Genomic DNA, 18767 nt, shown 5'->3' with positions numbered 1-18767 from the left:
CGCTAACAAGAAAAAGATGCCAGGGCTCCTAGGAACTAGCAAGAGCCAAATATTCTTACCCCTCCTGGTCACAAAGAGGTATACAGAAGGAAGGGCTCACCCCTGAGCTACTGAGAGCCAAGACATCAGCTTGACCGGAGGGTAGGCAGTTGTTGTCTCTGTACCCTACCACAGGCCTGCAGAGAGGGTGAGAAACAAAACCGCTCTCCTCCTGCCCTTCAGATCCTCTTTCATTGCTCCCATTGGTCCAACACAACAGTTAGTCAGGAAGCAAGCATCTTTGTGATGTCATCCATAAAAATTAGCCTGCTGGAAACAGCAGGAGTGGGGGTCTAGAGAAAGAACAGTAAGTACTTAACACAATTAGCTGTCAGGCATTCTCTGTACCCAGAGTCTGCCCAATAGTACCCTTCTCTCACCTCCGTTTAGCTCCAGGATCATACCAAGTAGCAAACTGTCTTTCTCTAAACACCTATGCTGGTTTCTATCACATACCTTCCTCTCCTTCATCTTTCCCCCCTCTTCCTCTTCTTCTCTCCCTCTTCCCTTCTCCTCCTTTTTCTCCTTGTCCTTGTCCTTCTCCTCCTCCTCCTTCTTTTTCTACCTTCCTTAATACCCTTTCTCAGTGTTCTCAAGCTCTGCGATTTTCAATAAGGGGGGGGGGGCTTTGTCTCCCTGACAATATCTTTTCAGTTTGTCACAATCAGGAGAAAAATGTGCTATGGTCACCTATTGGTCAAAGCCAAGGATGCTGCTAAATACTGGTAACGTTCACACCTAAGAGTAATGAAGCCAAATATAGTGTCAAAGCTGAGAAACCCTGAGGACCAAGGTCTTCAGGACAAACTCTTGCTCTATCACACATCACCTAAAAGATATCATCTCAATTAATATCTGTATCCTTTGGTGTGTTTTAGTAAAAATATGAAGGAGTTAGACACCATCTTTAAATTCGCAAGAAAGTCACAGGATATTTTGTGATGAGGCAGAACCAAGAAGCATAGCAGAGATGCTGGGTGCATGTATAGAAGGAGGGTGCTGGGGGGGGGTGTTAAAAAGTACAGGGTCTAGTATTCTGAGATTACATGTCTATGCAGAAAATTATGGAATTAATATAGTATTTCTCTAGGTATCCTTACTCACCTTGCTCTAAGCTTAGCAGACAAAACAAACATGATGCATTTATCAAGAACAATAAATTAGCATCAATTCAAACTATTCACAGAATTACAGACAGTACTTAGATATTTTTAACCTTATGTCATTTCTCTGTTCCAGGACTCAGTCTAATACCCTTGTTAGATACAGTTTCAACTTGTCTCGGTTGTCCCTTCCAGTCTGTGTGTTTCTCAGTCCTCCTTTCCCTTAATGGAAATGACATTTCTGAAGAAAATTGATTAGGTCTTTAGTAGAATGTGCCTGGATTGGATTTATTTGACTTTTTTTTCACAAAATTATAGAGTTTTTTTTTTGAAAGAATGCCACTGTGGTTATTTGAGTGAGAATGGCCCACATGGGTTCATATATTTGAATATTTGGCTCCCAGTTTGTGGAACTGCTTAAGAAAGATTAGGAGGTGTGGTTATATTGGGGGAGGTGTATCACTGGGCAGACTTTCAGGTTTTGAAAGCCCATATCGGCCTTGTCTCTCTCTCTCTTCCTGCCATTACACTGGGGTCAGTATGTGAGCTCTCAGCTACTGTTCCAGTGCCATGCCTGCCTGCCACGAAGGCCATGAACTTACCATTTGAAACTGGAAGCCTCCAATAAGCTCTTTCTTTTATAAGATCCTTGGCCATGCTGTTCTGTCAGAGCAATCGAAAAGTAACTAAGACACAGTCTCAGAAGAGATTAGTGACTGTAACACTCCTTTAAGTTTTTGTTTGTATGGCTCTAAACACTCCTCGGTCTTATTTCTCTTTTCATCTGACATAGGTATTATCTGCTGCCTGTCTGCACCACGGAACTACAACTTTTCCTTTGGCTTTGTAAATATTTGGGATGTGATACTTTGAAACTATGCAGATATCTCGCTTTTCTGAAAATGTTGGGACAGCAATTTTAGTATCCAGTCATGCATCTTACTAGTTATCAATATTATCCATTTTATTTATTTATTTATTTATTTATTTATTTATTTATTTATTTATTTATTTTGGTTTTTTGAGACAGGGTTTCTCTGTGGTTTTGGAGCCTGTCCTGGAACTAGCTCTTGTAGACCAGGCTGGTCTCGAACTCACAGAGATCCACCTGCCTCTGCCTCCCAAGTGCTGGGATTAAAGGTATATTATCCATTTTAATGGTCATTTTCTGTTTCCCCATTCCTTCTATAATTATCATGTGTGAATTTCCTATAAGGAAGATCTATTTCTATGAATGTGCCATGTCTGAGTTTGTTTTATTTAAAAACTTAAGTCTCATGTGGGATTATTATTATTATTTTTTTTTGCCTAGAAGATTATTTACCCTAAATTTAAACTAATATCTTTCATCAAGATGGAGGCCACCACCTCCTTGCTGAACATACTGTTTGATTTCTTACTTTGTCAACTCATTCATTCATCTGTTGGTGCATTGATTACCTCACCTATCCATTTGCCATTTCTACTTAGTGAACAGCTGTGCTGAGCCTTGTTTAGACACTGGGAAATGTAAATTAGCAAAACAGACATAATTCCTTGTTCTTGGGGGGATTAGACCCTTAGCAGGAGACAGGTAAAGGAAGGGCCCTAGTAATAGTCCATGATAGATGTTGAAAAAAACCAGGACAAAATTAAAGAGAGAAAAAAATTAGCTGTTGAACTTTAGATGCAGAGGGTAGGTTTCATTAAGAAAGTGACATTTGAGCTGGACCTGGACGTGGTGACTCACACCTTTGATCCTAACATTTAGGAGGTGGAGGCAGAAAGATCTCTGAGTTAGAAACTAGCACGGTCCACATAGTGAGATCCAGGACAGCCAGAGCTAAACACAGACACCCTGTCTCAACCTCCCCCACCAAGGTGACATTTGAGTTTAGCCCGGAAAACCCTGAGGTCCTAGTGCCAGGGGCTTGGGTAAAGATTACAGACACAAAGGAAAGGAGAAATAGACGTCAGGTAAAAGGAGGTTGTCTTATTTTTGTTTGTTCTATTTTGTTTTTTATTGTTTCCAGTTTGTTTATTGTGTTGAGTTGTCTTAGTTATTTTTCTGCCACTGTGAAGAGACACCTTGACTAAAGCAACTTACAAAAGAAAGCATTTAACTTGCTGCTTGCTAACAATTTCAGAGGGTGAGTCGTTCCATGACAATAGGTAGGCAGGCATGGGGCTAAGAGTTTCCACTGATCTAAAAGTTGGAGGCGGGGTAAGTGAGACTAGACCTGGAGTGAGCTTTTGAAACAACAAAGGCAGTGACACTCCTCCTCCAACAAGGCCACACATATTAATATTTCCCCAAACAGTCTACGGATGAGGGATCAAACATTCAAATGTATGTGCCTATGGGAACCATTCTTCTTCAAACCACCACATTTGTGTTTTGCCTGCATGAACGTCTGTGTAACATATGCAAATAGTACTTGCAGAGGCAAGAAGAGGAGTCAGATCCCTTGGGGCTGGAGTTACAGATCCAATGTGTGGGTGCTGGGAATTGCACCTGGGTCCTCTGGAAGAGCGACCGGTTCCTTTTAATGCGGAACCATCTTTCTAGGCTGCCTTGTATGTATTAGGAACACAAGAATTCCCATAGGACTGAAGGAAAGGTAGTGCAGCAGGAGCAGAGTTTACAGATGTTCTTGGAGTGGGGACTTACATACAGAGACATGGGGACCCTTTTAAGGACCGCAGCTTTTGTTCTTGGGGAAGGGGTACATTTAAGGAATGTTTTGAGTAGAGGAAAAACGGAAGTCACATTGTGCTTTTACAGGCTTTGCCCTGGCAGTTGTGCTGAAGTAAGTATTACAGAAGCAATAACCTAGGGAGGAAGACAAATACTGATATGATTCAGCCAGATGAGGGTAAATCAGACTAGCTGAGCAGCAGTGGGCGTGGCCAGATGTAAGCAGAAGATTCAGTGGTGATAAAAATAAGAACTAACACTAAGCAAAGCAGCACTTGTGTGTTTACTGTGCACCAACTCCATTCTTAGCATTTCCATATGTATTGGTGTATTTTCTTTACGGCAGAAGAGACAGCAGCAGAGAAATAGATAGATAGATAGATAGATAGATAGATAGATAGATAGATAGATAGACAGAGATAGATAGATGATAGATAGATAGATAGATAGATAGATAGACAGACAGAGATAGATAGATAGATAGATAGATAGATAGATAGATAGATAGATAGATGATAAATAAATGGTGGGTAGATAAATATATAGATAGGTAGATAGATGGTAGACAGATGATAGATAGATAGTAGCTAGGTAGATAGATAGATGAAAGACAGACAGACAGATAGTAGCTCGGCAGATAGATAGATAGATAGATAGATAGATAGATAGATAGATAGATAGATCGTAGCTAGGTAGATAGATAGATAGATGAAAGACAGACAGACAGATAGACAGAAAGATAGATGATAGATAGTAGATAGAGAGTTACATAGATAGATGGTAGACAGATGTTAGATAGTTTTCTAGTTGTTTAAGGCCTCTTAGTTAATAAAAGAAATAATAGGATCAACACCCAGGAAGTCTGACATCAAATACCTGTTTTTTCAATCAGAGAAACTATAAAATCAGGTATTCAGGCAGTGTCCTGACAGCCTAACCCAGTGAGTATTCTTAATAGGTGAATTCTCAATGACACACGTAGATAGCTCCATTTGGTAAGAATAAGTAAATTGAAACCTTATGAGTTGTGACTTCTGTGTGTATACAACATGCCCAAAGCAGAATTCGTTTCACATTTGTTGGGATTGTTGCAGAATTGTCAATCATTTTGAAATGGACAAGGGTACCTGATCACATTATGAATTAAACCTTTGCAATCAGTTATTGGTGAAAATAATCATAAGGTTTATAACAGAGACTGACTGACTGACTGAATGAATGAATGAATGAATGTCTAGGAGAATAGTGACACAGATTTAAAAGTCAGTTTATGCTTGTGATTTCCAGAAGGGAGGCCTACTGTATGAGGTAACTGTGTCTTCACTAACTGGAGTTCTTCCATCTCAAGTCGATGGGTGCTAGTGTTTCAGAAGCAAAGGGATTCGTTCCCAGCTTTGAATGTTTGTGGGATTAGCAGCCACTAAACCCAGATGCTGACTTCAGTATTTGGAGAACAGAGAACGTCTGACATGGCTCTTCCTGCAAAGCATGCAGGGCATTTCCTTGATAATTCGATGGAATGATGACTATGTTTGGAAGACATAAGAAAAAGACTTTTCTATCTTTGAATATGCGGGTTTCCTAATTTTCTGACATTAATTATTTTCCTTGTTGATGACCTTGAACAGGCTTGGAAGAAGGTCTCAATCTTCACAGAATAAAACACATGGTCACCTGTATAGCTGAAATGAGCAGACAGCATATTTTGTAAGCTCCGGCATGGTGTTCATGTTACTCTCCATTTTAGAAAGACCAGAAAAAAATTTCCCATCAATTTCCTATTCATTTTAAATATTACTAGTTAAAATTCATCCTCTTTAATTAGTTAATGATGTTGCAAAGATTTTATTTTCTTAAGTTTATAAACACCTCCCAAATACTTAAGATTCCTACAATAGTTTTGCTTTTTTGAATGAAACATACCTCAAAAGAAGTTAGACTTTTACTCTCTCTGTTGCTGTTGGTATGTGTACGTGTGCATACACACACATCTGTGTATGTGTGCTTGTATGAATGCTAACATGCATGAGCGCATGTGCATCTAAATGTGTCTGTGCATGCCTATGGAGACCTCAAGTTGATGCTTGATTGCTCTCTGCTTTGTGTATTGTGGAAGGTTGCTATCTAAGCCCAGGGTTCTCTAATTCCAAATAGCCTATCTAGCCATCTTGCCCTAGGTATCTTGTCTCTGTCTCCCCAGGGCTGAGATCACAGGAGGGTCACAACACCTGCCTGGCCTCTCACATGGGTGCTAGAATCTGACCTCTGGTTGTCTATTGAGTCGCTCCTCAGACTTGACTTTCACTTTTGCTCATGATAATTTGCAAAAAGAACACTTTAGATACATTCATTATTAAATAAGTCTATGGAGATGTATTTGGGAATGGAAATCTTTTAAAATATGCATTTCTGTTTTCCCAATTGTATCTTTGTAGATGGAGGTCGCTCATTCATTTCCCAGCTGCCCTGACCCGAAATAACCACACTGCAACTATATTAATTGCAACACTTCTTGACCAATTTGCTCATGCATATTTCTAGCTAGCTCTTATATCTTAAATTAACTTATTTCTATTAATCTATGTATTGCCACATGGTTGTGGCCTGCTGGTAAGGTTCAGTTTGGCATCTGGTGTCTGTCTCCTGTGGTGGCTACATGGCTTCTCTTTGACTCCACCTACTCCCTATATATATCTCTTCCAGCCTGGCTATATTCTGTTAAGCCATTGGCCAGAAGTAGCTTCTTTATTAACCAATGGTAATGAAACATATTCATAGTATATAGAAGGGAACCCCACATCATAGCTTTAAGAACTATTCTAGCAGCAAATGTTACTACCATTTTATATATGCTTTCTAATCCTGCAAAAGGAGTTTTATGTTAAGGAAAGAAAAATAGCAGTTTCTCTATCTTTACCTCTCTCACCAAATATGTTATACATATATAATCACATATGAAAAAATATATGTATAGAGGATATTTAACCTCTTATAAGATGTAGACACATGTGCTCACTCATATTAATATGCATTCATACAGACACACATATGAGTCATGTGTGCACACACACATGCCTGCAAGCAAGAGTAAAAGTCTTATTAAAGATTATTTTGACTGTTAATATAATATTAACTATGGCAAATATAATATCTACTTTGTGACATTGACATTAATGGAAGACACGTACGTGTGAGACCACTGAAGTAAATGAGAATTCTCTATGACTTCTGCTCAATTTTGTAATGAACCCAAAACTGCTCTTTTAAAAAATAAAGGTTAAGTGACTGAGGAGTATTTCTCAACAAAGCACTTAAGTGACAAGTAGGAGAGCCAACTTGACTCCTAACTTCCACATATATAAATGGCTGATATAGTACATGCCCTTGTAATGTCAGCACTGGGCTCACTGGCCAGCCAATCTAGCCTAATCAGTGAGCTACTGGCCAATGAGATACCTTGTGTCAAAGAAGGTAAATGGCATTCCCAAAGATGATAGTCAAGTTAGCTCTACCACCTCTGCGTACATGGACAAATATGTGTATGTGCATTGTTCCCCCCACAGGCACCTGCACACACATGAACACATATACACATAAAAAATGCAATTAAAAGTAAATGTTAGTAAAATAGTTGTTGCAATGTCATGCTGGAGAAACTCATCATATAAGTTAGCTAATCCAGACAAAACTCCTTTGTCAATATCAATATTCCACTTGATAATGATGCAGGTCTTCCATATTTTGCAATATACATTAAGACAAAATTTGCCAGACTATGAGAGGCATTGCTAGCTTCAGCAGTCAAATATGTGGCATAATTGATATGCAGTGACTGTCTGCTGCATGATACTTAAATGGTTCACTTCTTTTGCTGAGTTGGCCTGTTTCACTTCCCAGTTTTGTGTTCACTTTCAGAGCTGAAGGGAAGATGACATTTTTGGTGTCACATGTCACCACAGTCATATACCACCACAATTATGTTGGCTGTGTGTGAATGCTGAAGTCACACCCTGGAGGGAAGAGTGACAGAGAATCATTAGGTGAGGGATAGGAAAATAGAAGCTAGAAGTCTAGAGCGGTGCTTGCCTTGGCTTCCCTTGCCATTGGGAAGTGCAATCTTTTCACGATGTCATTCTATCTAGCGCTTTGTGGGATGACACAGTCTGAGGAGACACAGCACTCCACTCTGTCTGAAATCTGTGCTAGCATCCTCTGCCTTGGCAGTATCTCCATAACTTCTCAGGGCCACTCGTTCAGTTGCAAATCCTTCGAATTGGGAGGTTTCCATTGTTTCCTGATTTGGCAGGAGAAGAAGGTAGAGCCAGAGCTGTAGGCGTCCTGATTAGGTAGGAGAAGAAGGTAGAGCTAGTGCTGTAAGCTTCCTCGTGATTGGGTAGGAGAGGAATAGAGCCAGTGCTGTAAGCTCCCTCCTGATTGGGTAGGAGAGGAAGGTACAGCCAGTGGTGTAAGCTTCCTCCTGATTGGGTAGGAGAGGAAGGTGGAGCCAGAGCTGTAAGTTCCACTACAGCCCCTTATAGGTTCTGAGTACCTTAGAGGGCTAGAGTGGACCTGCGCTAGTCCATGGTCTTCAATGCTGCTTCTGTAAGTGTTCCTTCACTAAAATTTCTATTAAGGCATTAGCAATTGAGCGATTAAACTAGCTTCATTTTATCCCCCTTTGAAGCTTTGGGCACCCTTAGATGCTCCATGTATTAGCAGTAATCTCTGCTACAGCTTCCCCATGTTTTTGCTGTCCTGTGCCTATCCCTCCAGTTTGTCTGAAGAACTCTAAACTGGTGAACCAGGGCATTAGGAAAGTCCCTATTTCCTTACACTTACTCTAAAAGTTACCCACTAAATTTTCCTCTCCAAAATTACCCACTTTTGATTTTGAAAAATGTAGACACCCCTAAAACTCTAGGTGCCCTGCATCGATAGTTTTCCTAGACTTCTAGAGCAAACACATGTAAGTGGGAGAGATGGAACACAGTGCTTAAGAATGCTGTCCATGTCTAGGCCCAGAGCTGTTCTACTTGCAGGACAAGGACTGGGGCTTGGGCTTGTTCTCCTTGGGCAACAGAGTGTCTGCTCAATAAATGGAAAAGTTAATAGAATTTTATGTGTCAGGGAAGTTTTTATCAGCCTGGGTCCAAGCACTCTAAACGAATCATTAGTGAAAAAAGCTACATGTTATTATAGAATCAATCAAAGTGGAGCTTAAATATTCAAGACTCTACATACTTTATTGTACAAGTGAAGAAATTGAGAACAAACAAGCAAATCCTGCTCAAAGTTAGGATTCTGTCAAGTGCAGAATTAGCATTCCTTCCCCGTTTTGTTCAACACAGTTGAGTTTTATCTAGTCATGCCAGCAGGAAGTGTTGAAGAAGCTATAATACTTTGCTGGGAGAGGGTGAATTAATTTCAAAGTAATCAATAATGCCTCAAGAATAAATCTGATCTCCAAGCTAATTTAAACAGATCTCCCCACCCCCACCTCTCTCTCTCTCTCTCTCTCTCTCTCTCACACACACACACACACACACACACACACGCACACACACACACACAGGTTTTACCATATTTGGTTTTGGTTTGGGGGAATGTAGTTCATGTAACTAGTTGTTCAAACTGTAAAGCCACAAGAGGAGAGAATTAAACTTGTTACATAGAATAGTTTCTGTTCTTTAAATGGATGCAATAACAATGTCTTTCATTATGAAGTAAAGAATGTGTGTGAGTCTTGGCGCTGAAGATATGAGTGTACAAGTCACTGTGGCCTCTGGAACTTTAGTTACTTGGCTTTCTCATCTCTTAGTGATATTTTTGCCATGTACAACTATGAATCTATGTTACTATATTTGACATAAGTGTGCATTTTTATTTCTAGCCAACATGATAGCTTTGAAATAAAAAAAGGTTTCCCAAGTTATTCCTAAATATTCTGAAGATTTCTGAGGGCAAATTTCTATTTTATGTAATCAGATCAGCAACTTTGTCATTCATGACTCAAGTGCTCACTTGCAGATTTTTATGGTTGAGCATGGAAGAAGTAGATGACTAATAGCTACAGCTTGCTCTCTTTTGCTCTCTGTCTGTCTGTCTGTCTGTCTGTCTGTCTGTCTCTGTGTGTCTCTCTGTGCATCTTTGTATCTGTCTCTCCCCCTCTTTCTCTCTCCTTGGCCTCATCATTTGTGAACCCTTAACTCACTAGGATCTATTTCATTCTTTTCAGATAAATGTATTACCAGAAATACAGCCTCAGCTCTGCAGAAAAGAAGGCCTGTGCCAAATCATCAGAAGATTTCCAGGTAACTGTTAGTTTTCTTCTTGATGCATGAGCATTTGACATCTGGAGGTTTCTATATAAGTCACAAATAACAAGGCCTCAAGGCATCGTCCCCAGCTTCCCCTCCTATCAACTCCACCGTCACAAGCCTTCCCTAATGCCCAGGCTGTGCCAATGGGAAGGCCCTGTAATACCTCATACTAGGACAGCTGGTACTTTAGTCTTTTGGTTTTTTCCCTCTGGCTTGCCAGGTGTCTGTTTCTATTTGTCTTATCTGTTTATCTTAAAAATTATTCTGCCTTAGTTTAAAAATGATTGTTGTTGTAGCTCTTAGTTATATATAACTTGAGTTTTTAAAAAGATTCATGATTATGTCATTGCGCAGTTATTTTTGTTTTGCTTTGTCAACTTGACACAGATCAGGGTCATCTGGGAAGAGGAAAGTTCAACTGAGGAACTATCTACGTCAGACTGGCCTGTAGGCAAAACTGTTGTAGTAAGGAGGGCACTTGATGGTTCCTGGCTGCTCAGCCCCAAAATAAACACACAGAAATTATATTATTTAAAACACTGCTTGGCTTATTAGCTCTAACTTCTTATTGGCTAGCTCTTACATTTTAATTTAACCCATTTCTAGTAATCTATGTAACACCACGTGGCTGTGGCTTACCCAGTAAAGTTCCAACTGGCTCCAGCCGTGCTACATGGCTTCTCTCTGACTCTGCCTTCTTCCTGCCAGCATTCAGCTTAGTATTCACCACCTAGTTCTGTTCTACCCTATCAGGCTGAGCCAGTTTTCTTTATTAATTAGCCAGTCATATTCACAGCACACAGAGGGGAATCCCACATCAAACTGTGGGTCATTTTCCCCCTTAATGTTTGAGGTGGCCCACACAAATATTGGCTAGTACCAACAGGGGTTGGTCAGTTGGTTCTAGCTTATATAAGAATGCAGCCTGAGCATGGAAAGTAAGCCAGTAAGCAGTACTTCTGTGTGACCTCTGCTTCAGTTCCTGGCTGGAGTCCTTGCCTGAATTCCCTTTATGGTAGACTACAAGCTGTGTGGTGAAACAAACCTTCCTGAGTTGCTCTTGGCCATGGTGGTTTATGGCAGCAGCAGGAATCACGCTAGAGCAGGGATTCCGTTCTCAGAATTTTGTTTTTTCTTCTCTGAAATCCTCTCCCTGTGTTTAAGGCAGGACACTCAATGAAGTTCTGTCTTTACCGTGTCAGGAATTTGGGAGAAAGATCACTACCTCCAATCCCTGCACAGTGCCATGAGTGGAAAAGATGTCAGAAGGGAACTGAGCCTCTAGAGATGAAATCAGTCTTCACAGATAAAGTTATAGCCTACCTTAGAACTCATTGGTGAGAGTACTTCCCATTTCTTGTCTAAAGCCCAATAATGTTTGTACCCTTAGGAAATGTTTTCCAACATAATTAAAATTTAGATTGGCATGACTTTGTTTCTGTATTTATTAATTTATGCCTTGGTAGAGTCAGAAAACTGGCTTTTACATGGGGTTTTTGCCTCCCAGTCAAGTGTCAGACTTGTGGGCATGTCTCACTGTACTGAGGGCAGTCTCCTTTCCACTTACTAAGGATAAAAATGAAAACAAATTGGTAATTCTTCTTTAAATTGAAGACACGGTTCTAAGGTAAATAGTGAGTGGATTTTGTTCTGTTTGTGTTGTTTCTCAGCTGACTACATAGTCGTGACTTATTTATTTGTTTGCTTGTTTGTTTTTAAAGCTGAAGTCTTAGATAGCTCAGCCTGGCCTCAGATTCCCTGAGTGGTCAATACTATCCTTGAATTTCTGATCCCCCTGCCTCTACTTCTCAAGTGCTTTGGATTTAGGTCTGTGCCTAAATAGAAGTCTCCATGTCTCCCTATTCTGTCTTCGGTGCAGGGATAGGAATGGAACCAGAGCCTTGGCATGCCAAGAAAGCATTCCACCATTCAGCTACATCTCCAGTTAGCTTGTTATTTTATAAAAGCATAATGTGGGTCTGTAGAGAAGACTCAGTCAGTGAACCATTGTCTCACAAGCAAGCCTACCTGGGTTTGATTGCCAACATCTATATCTTACCAATTTACTAAGCCCCAGGTTCAATCAGAGACCGTGTCTCAAAAATAAGGTAAAGAGTGGTTGTGGAAGACACTTGATGCCGGCCTCTGTCCTCTGTACATAGGTGCACACACCCTTGCACATACATACATATCCTCAAATTGATAAGTAATAAACAAAAAGATGATGTTTCTGTCTATGGATACACAAAATATAATATAAACTTATTCACATACTGAGATTAATTGGTTTACTATGAATGTTGAATATTTAATAGTGAGTGCAGACTGGATAATAACTCCCTGTACTTAGTATATGGGGTCATTCAAGGGTTGGGATGGGCTGAGGAGAGCAGTGTATAGCCCTATTCCCTTACTCAGGAGACAAGGCACGATGGTGAATTTGAAGCCAGCTTGACTGGTTACACACTGTCTCCAAAACAAAATCGTGAAAATAAGAGAGTGAGTATGAAACATTGACCCACTGCTGAGCCCACTGGACTGCAAAAGACAGTATCAAACCTATGGGATACACAAAGTACTGTTCAATATCAGTGGGTCACAAACAAAATTAATATTTTTGTACCAGAGGGTCGGGGGGAAAAGATTTGTCTTATTGGAGAGAACAAGGAATTGACAGGATGGTAAGGAGGTAGGCGACAGTGGTTGCTATATGTTACATACAGGTGCAAAGTGAAAAGACCATGAAAATAAGAAGATGCATATGAAATATTTAGCATAGCACTTGCAATATAGAAGTGCTCACTTAGCAGCTATTATTTTTAGAGGGAAAGCAAACATAAAAAACAAAATTAAATATAATGCTATATAATATATTTTGTTTAAATCCAAAATAACCTGTGTCGTTTTAGACTGTGTATTATTCAGAGCCTAAAATACATTGAAACCACAGGTTTTAGCTTTACCTCTAGTTAGCAATATGAATTACTCAATTTTATAGATTTTTTGGTTCTGCTTTTGTTTTCAAGTCTATGAATGTGGATATTGTGCCTATTTCATAGTTTAGTTTTAAAAACCAAGTGTATTATATGTGCATATATATAAAACATTTGATTTAAAAGTAAATCTTACATATAAATCCTAATACTTATACTTAATAAATGGAGGCTTGACTATCCCTATTTTTTTAAAAAAAAATAGAGCAGCAGCTTCACCTTACTCATTTTTTTTCTCTTTTTAAGACTGATTTTCTCAAAAATTTTATGTTTCTGGGAAAAGCTGTGGCAGGTGTGAGATCTGCCCTTCTTCTCAGCTCAGAAGGCACGCGCCACACTTTTCTGGATATGGTCTGATGATCCCAGATGCCTATGTCAGAAAGAAAGAAAGTTGCATGTGCAGCACTAAGAGCTCAAGCGATCCCCAGGGTCTGTATCGGTTCTCTTCACATGGCTGGGTGACATCTGTGAATGCCATGGTCACCCGTGAACGCATGCCAGGAGAGGAACTTTATACATAGAGAGTTCGTGTATAACAGACGGTGAGCTCAGCTGGTAGAGTCTTCATTTACATGCGTGAAGCTTAGATGCAGTGCCCAGCTCTGCATGGACACAGGCGTGTTGGTGTGTGCCTCTAATCCTAGAGGTGGAGGCAGGAAGACCGGGAAGTTGCAGGTCATCTTGGACTACTTAAGGAGCTAAGGACAACCTGGGCTAGCTTAGACACAAAACAAAACTTTCTCTCGCTCCCAGAGGTGTCATTTCTCTTTCAAGACTATGCATTATATAAATATCTTCAGAAAAATAGTTTGGAAAAAAATTGTTAATGTATCTGTAAAAATGTGCTGAGATATAAAAGCGGCATGGACAAGTGTGTCCATCGGTTTCGGAGATTCATGACAAGCCCTCTTTCTGAAGCGTAATCAGTCTTCAATCCTGGGTCACTAGTAGTCTATGGCATTGTTTCTGTTTATTAGTTTATATGAATATTGAATTTGGAAGTTGTCAGTAATGTTGTAGCATCCCAGAATTCCATAGAGAATTGCTGTCTAGCACTTTGTCTTCAAAACACATAGATATCAACATTCTGAGAAGAGTGGTGGACAAGCAGGTGGGTGAATGTACTTGGGACCCAGACAAGTGAAAGAGCAGAGTTCTGGCCAGGAGCAGAAGTCCAGTCGGAGGCAGCACGTAGCACTTTCCGGATGTGTCCCTTCCCCAGCCAGCATCTACCTGACCTTAGCCGTGTGACTCACATGGGAGAGCACACACCCATGGAAAGTTTCCTAGCTAGCAAAAGATTTATTTTTGTCTTGCCATTTAATACTTTGCCTTTTGTGGGGGGAACATTTTTATAGTATTTAGTTGGCTCGACTTGTTGTTTGGGCCTTTTATGAGGTTTGCTTTTTGCTTTTTTTTTTTCTAAAAGAAATTGCTTTCCCAGATTTGAACTACAAAAACATGGACATAAGAGGACTGTTCTCCAGGGCTGTGAGAGCTGTTTTTATTCTTTTCAGTGCAGCGTCACCATCCAAAGAGCCCTGGCTTCGAGTGTGCCAAGGCTTTTGTTTTGTTTAGAGTGTTACTCATTCTTTAAAGTAATTTGTATCTTAGGTCAGAGTCCTGGCTTTTGTGTGAACTTTTAAAGAGAGATCAAGATGTCCCACACAGAGATAACACTTGGGTCATTTTAGGACCCACAGCCCCATATCCTTATTGCCTTTCTGTAACATGTCAGTTTCTTTAAAAGGAAAAAAGGAAGAAAATCTGTAACAAATACATTTTTATACATTTGCTACATCCAAACAGAATACGGCTTTATAAAATTCCAATTATTAATTACCAAGTATCAGATAGTCCATTAATATAACATAATTGGAGTTATTTTAGCACTGATTTATAATGTTTATTTATAAAATATATGCCAGGTCTAATATTTCCAAGGTTTGCCTTTCTCGAATCCTGACACTTCCCTCTGTATTTTCTTTTTTTTTTTCTTTTTTTTTGTTATTTTTTTTATTCTTTTTTAATTAAAATTTCCACCTGCTCCCCGTTTCCCATTTCCCTCCCCTCCTCCCAAATATTGCCCCCTCCCCCCACTTCCCTCCCCCTATCCCCACTCCTCTTCTCCTCCCCCTACTCCATTCCCCCTCCCTCTCGATACTGAAGAGCAGTCCAAATTCCCTGCCCTGCGGGAAGACCAAGGTCTTCTATCTACGTCCAGAAAGGTGAGCGTCTAAACAGGCTAAGCTCCCACAAAGCCAGTTCATGTATTAGGATCGAAACCTAGTGCCATTGTCCTTGGCTTCTCATCAGCCTTCATTGTCCGCCATGCTCAGAGAGTCCGGAATCAACCCATGCTTATTCAGTCCCAGACCAGCTGGCCTTGGTGGGCTCCCAATAAATCAGTTCCACTGTCACAGTGGGTGGGTGCACCCCTCGTGGTCCTGATTTTTTGCTCCTGACACTTCCCTCTGTATTTTCTGTGAGCTTCTAGATCAGCAGCTCTTAACCTGAGGGTCGCAGCTCCTTTGAGAATTAAATGACCCTTTCGCAGGGGTCACCTAAGACCATTGGAAAACATGGGTATTTACATCATCATTCATAGCAATAACAAAATTACAGGTATGAAATAGCAATGAAAATAATTCTATGGTTGGGGGCCACCCCAACATGAGGAACTGTATTAAAGGGTCTCAGCATTAGGAAGGTTGAGAACCACAGGTCTAGAGACTTTTCTAAGTCCAAAAAACCTCTTGCCTTCAATGATACATGTGATTATATTCCTGATGAAAGACATTTTCTCAAAATAAAACTCACTTTTTTTTTTTTTTTAGTATGACTTGAGCAAGACAATAACAGAAAGTAAGATGATGGAACTAATTCATACTAAATCACATCCTCACTCCAGGTATCTTTCTTAGATATAGTTCCATTTTTATAAAAGAAGTTTACAAGCTTGCTGAATGCCTAACTGATGGTATTTCTGAAAGTATGTATAAATTTCCTTTCAATTCTTCTCTGGCCACCCATCCCCAAAGCTTACAGGAACCATCTACCCTTCTCCATCTCCATAGTGACCAGATCAAAGCTCTCACGTTCTACTTGGTAAGTCCAGCCCAGTATCTACCTTATAGGAAGAGAGATTTTATCCCACCCTGCCATAAAGAGACAAAACAAGCCTGTTAGGTCTGCTTACGGAAGTCTGTGTATTAAGAGCCAAGCAGCTGTCTCTCCAGTGCTCTGGTTATCTAGAACAGCACTCACATCCCCAAATGTTTACAGGGGCCTGGCATTTGCCATAACAAACACATACATTTGAGAAGCCAGACAACTGACACAAGGATTCTATCTGGCAGATAGAATGGGGACACTGCAGAGGACCAGAGGCGATGACAGGGAATTCCAAAGCCACCGTGTCTCTGAGCAGAACTGCAATGCTGAAAGTCCCTTTGCAAATCTCATCCGCGAAAAATCAGCGATCCCCGGATTCTCTCTAGTGGGCCCATCCTTCTCTGTCCTCTCTTCCACACACCCTCTCCTCTCTGCTCCCTCTGCCCCAGCATGTTTTAATATTTCCCCCACGCCCTTGGTGAGTCCAGCTTCCATTTACCTCTAAAAACAAATTCTGCTTATTCGTAACATTGATGAAGTTGGATTTTCTATTAAAGCCTTAATTTTGATGTTGTGAGGGGGAGAATTTCAAGTCAATTGCTACTCTTTCTTCTGTCTATCAATCAATATTTAGATTTTTCACTATACTGCATAAGAAAGTTATCCGTGGGTTAACTTATTCCTCCCAACTGGTTCTCTTGAATTCTGAGTTTTGTCCAGAGAGATGCCTTGTCACCATCCCAGACTCCCGGCTATCTGAGATGGTCATGGCCTTCATTTTATTGGCCTTTAGTTTTTTCACTTCCATAGTTTTCCTTGACAACTTACATCAGTAGAGTTGATAATTTGAAAGGTCCATCTAACTGTGAACTTTGAAATTGCAGCCTTTTGGGATTCTTTTATTCAGAACCCACTGAGTTTGGATATAGATTCTAGAATACAGACAGCATTTGCCTGAGTAACACTCCTGGTACTCCGAGGTTTTCAACTCTCAAGTGTATGTTATTTTTTCTCATAAGCTTTTCCAGTCTAACCTGGACCGCTGTCAGTCACCAGAAGTACTTCTCCCCAGCTCCTTGTTGAAACGCTCTCCTACACCATCCTTAGACTATAGAACTTACAACCCCTATAACAAGGCATTCTCTGCGCCTACACAAAAAGCACAGGAGGAAATCACCTGAGTGTGCTGTGTCTATTCTTAGAATGTCTTCTTCCCATTGCTACAATGGAAAAATATGACATCACTCCTGGATTTAAAATCACCCACAATTACTACCATTTAAGTTGATTACCACCTCTGAAACAGCCTCTTCCATTACCCAATTGCCTTCTAAACTATTGAAAAGCACAGGTCGCAACAAATGTCTTATTCGCGTTCTTTTTGCTGTGAAACAAAAAGTCGCTCTTATAGTCGCTCTTATAAAAGAGAACAATCGGGACTGGCTTACAGGTGCAGAGGTTTAGTCCATTATCGTCATGGCGGGAAGCATGGTGGCATGCAGGCACACATGATGCTGGAGAAGGGCCAAGTGTTCTGCATCTGGACTGGCAGGCAGTTGGAAGAAAGAAAGAGACCCTGGGCCTGGTTTGAGCTTCTGAAATCTCATAGCTCACCCCCAAGGACCCATTTCCTACAACAAGGTCACATCAACTCTAACAAGCTCACACTCCTAATCCTTTCAAATAATGCCACTCCCTATGAGCCTGTGGGGGCCATTTACATTCAGACCACTGTACCAAACTATCAGCACTCACTGTACAGAAGAATCACAGAGATGCTATCCATGTGAAGACAAGCGGAACTCAATTGGAGTTCTTGAATCTCCATTGTAGAGAAGGTCCATCACTCTATGATCAGAACATACATCAAAGGAAAGCCGATAGCATGACTGTGGCTTGTGACAGAATTTTGCCAGCCCTTAGGTGGGCTAGGAAATTAGATGAACAATTTGCTTGGAATGATACTTTGTCTTTCAAGAAAGGCTTGGGCAAATTCAAATGACAGGCCAAGGACATGTTTCTTTCAAGTTGGGCTTATTAATTTTACAATAAAACAGATTTTTAAAGAAAAAAATGAAAGTCTCAGAGTCACTGACTTAGTGATTCTCACTAGGAACATTTATACATTTGTATGTTTTTAAGTTGAAGCTATAGTTTCTTCAGGTATCACGTTGAGATTGTCTTCAGAGTGCGGTCTGTCTAATTCATGAAGACATAGCTGCCTAATCTTGTAGCTATGTTCCTGTTATTGTGGAATGTTTCAGTGGGGCAATGTGTCCTTACTGTATTTTCATCTCCACAGAAAGACTGAGATTCCCTGAAGGTGGAACCTTCATTCAATACTAAACTTTAGTGCAAGACCATCATCCTTAATAAGATGGTTGATCCTTACCATTATCCTGACTGGAGGTTTGTGGGGGTGTTTTCAGAAAGGCTTAATAAGCAGAGAAGAAACACTCTGAGTGTGGGTTCCACCTTCTCTAAGCTGGGACTCCATCTTGGATGAAAAGGAGGGAGGCAG

The 18767-nt window shown here is 40.4% G+C and overlaps 1 protein-coding gene across 2 annotated transcripts in view; it reads left to right on the top strand.

Moving 5' to 3' along the window:
* The window catches only part of Cped1 (cadherin like and PC-esterase domain containing 1), a 280079-nt gene that overhangs the window by 67499 nt on the left and 193813 nt on the right, over positions 1–18767 (top strand). For both annotated transcript variants that reach the window (XM_057776723.1, XM_057776730.1), the window contains one exon: positions 10055–10130. In XM_057776723.1, the coding sequence (XP_057632706.1) occupies positions 10055–10130 (76 nt within the window). The remainder of the gene's footprint in view (positions 1–10054; positions 10131–18767) is intronic.

Source organism: Chionomys nivalis, chromosome 1, assembly GCF_950005125.1.
Source record: "Chionomys nivalis chromosome 1, mChiNiv1.1, whole genome shotgun sequence".
NCBI lineage: Eukaryota > Metazoa > Chordata > Mammalia > Rodentia > Cricetidae > Chionomys > Chionomys nivalis.
The sequence above is the reverse complement of the archived record's forward strand: the minus strand, read 5'-3'. Positions and strand labels throughout refer to the sequence as shown.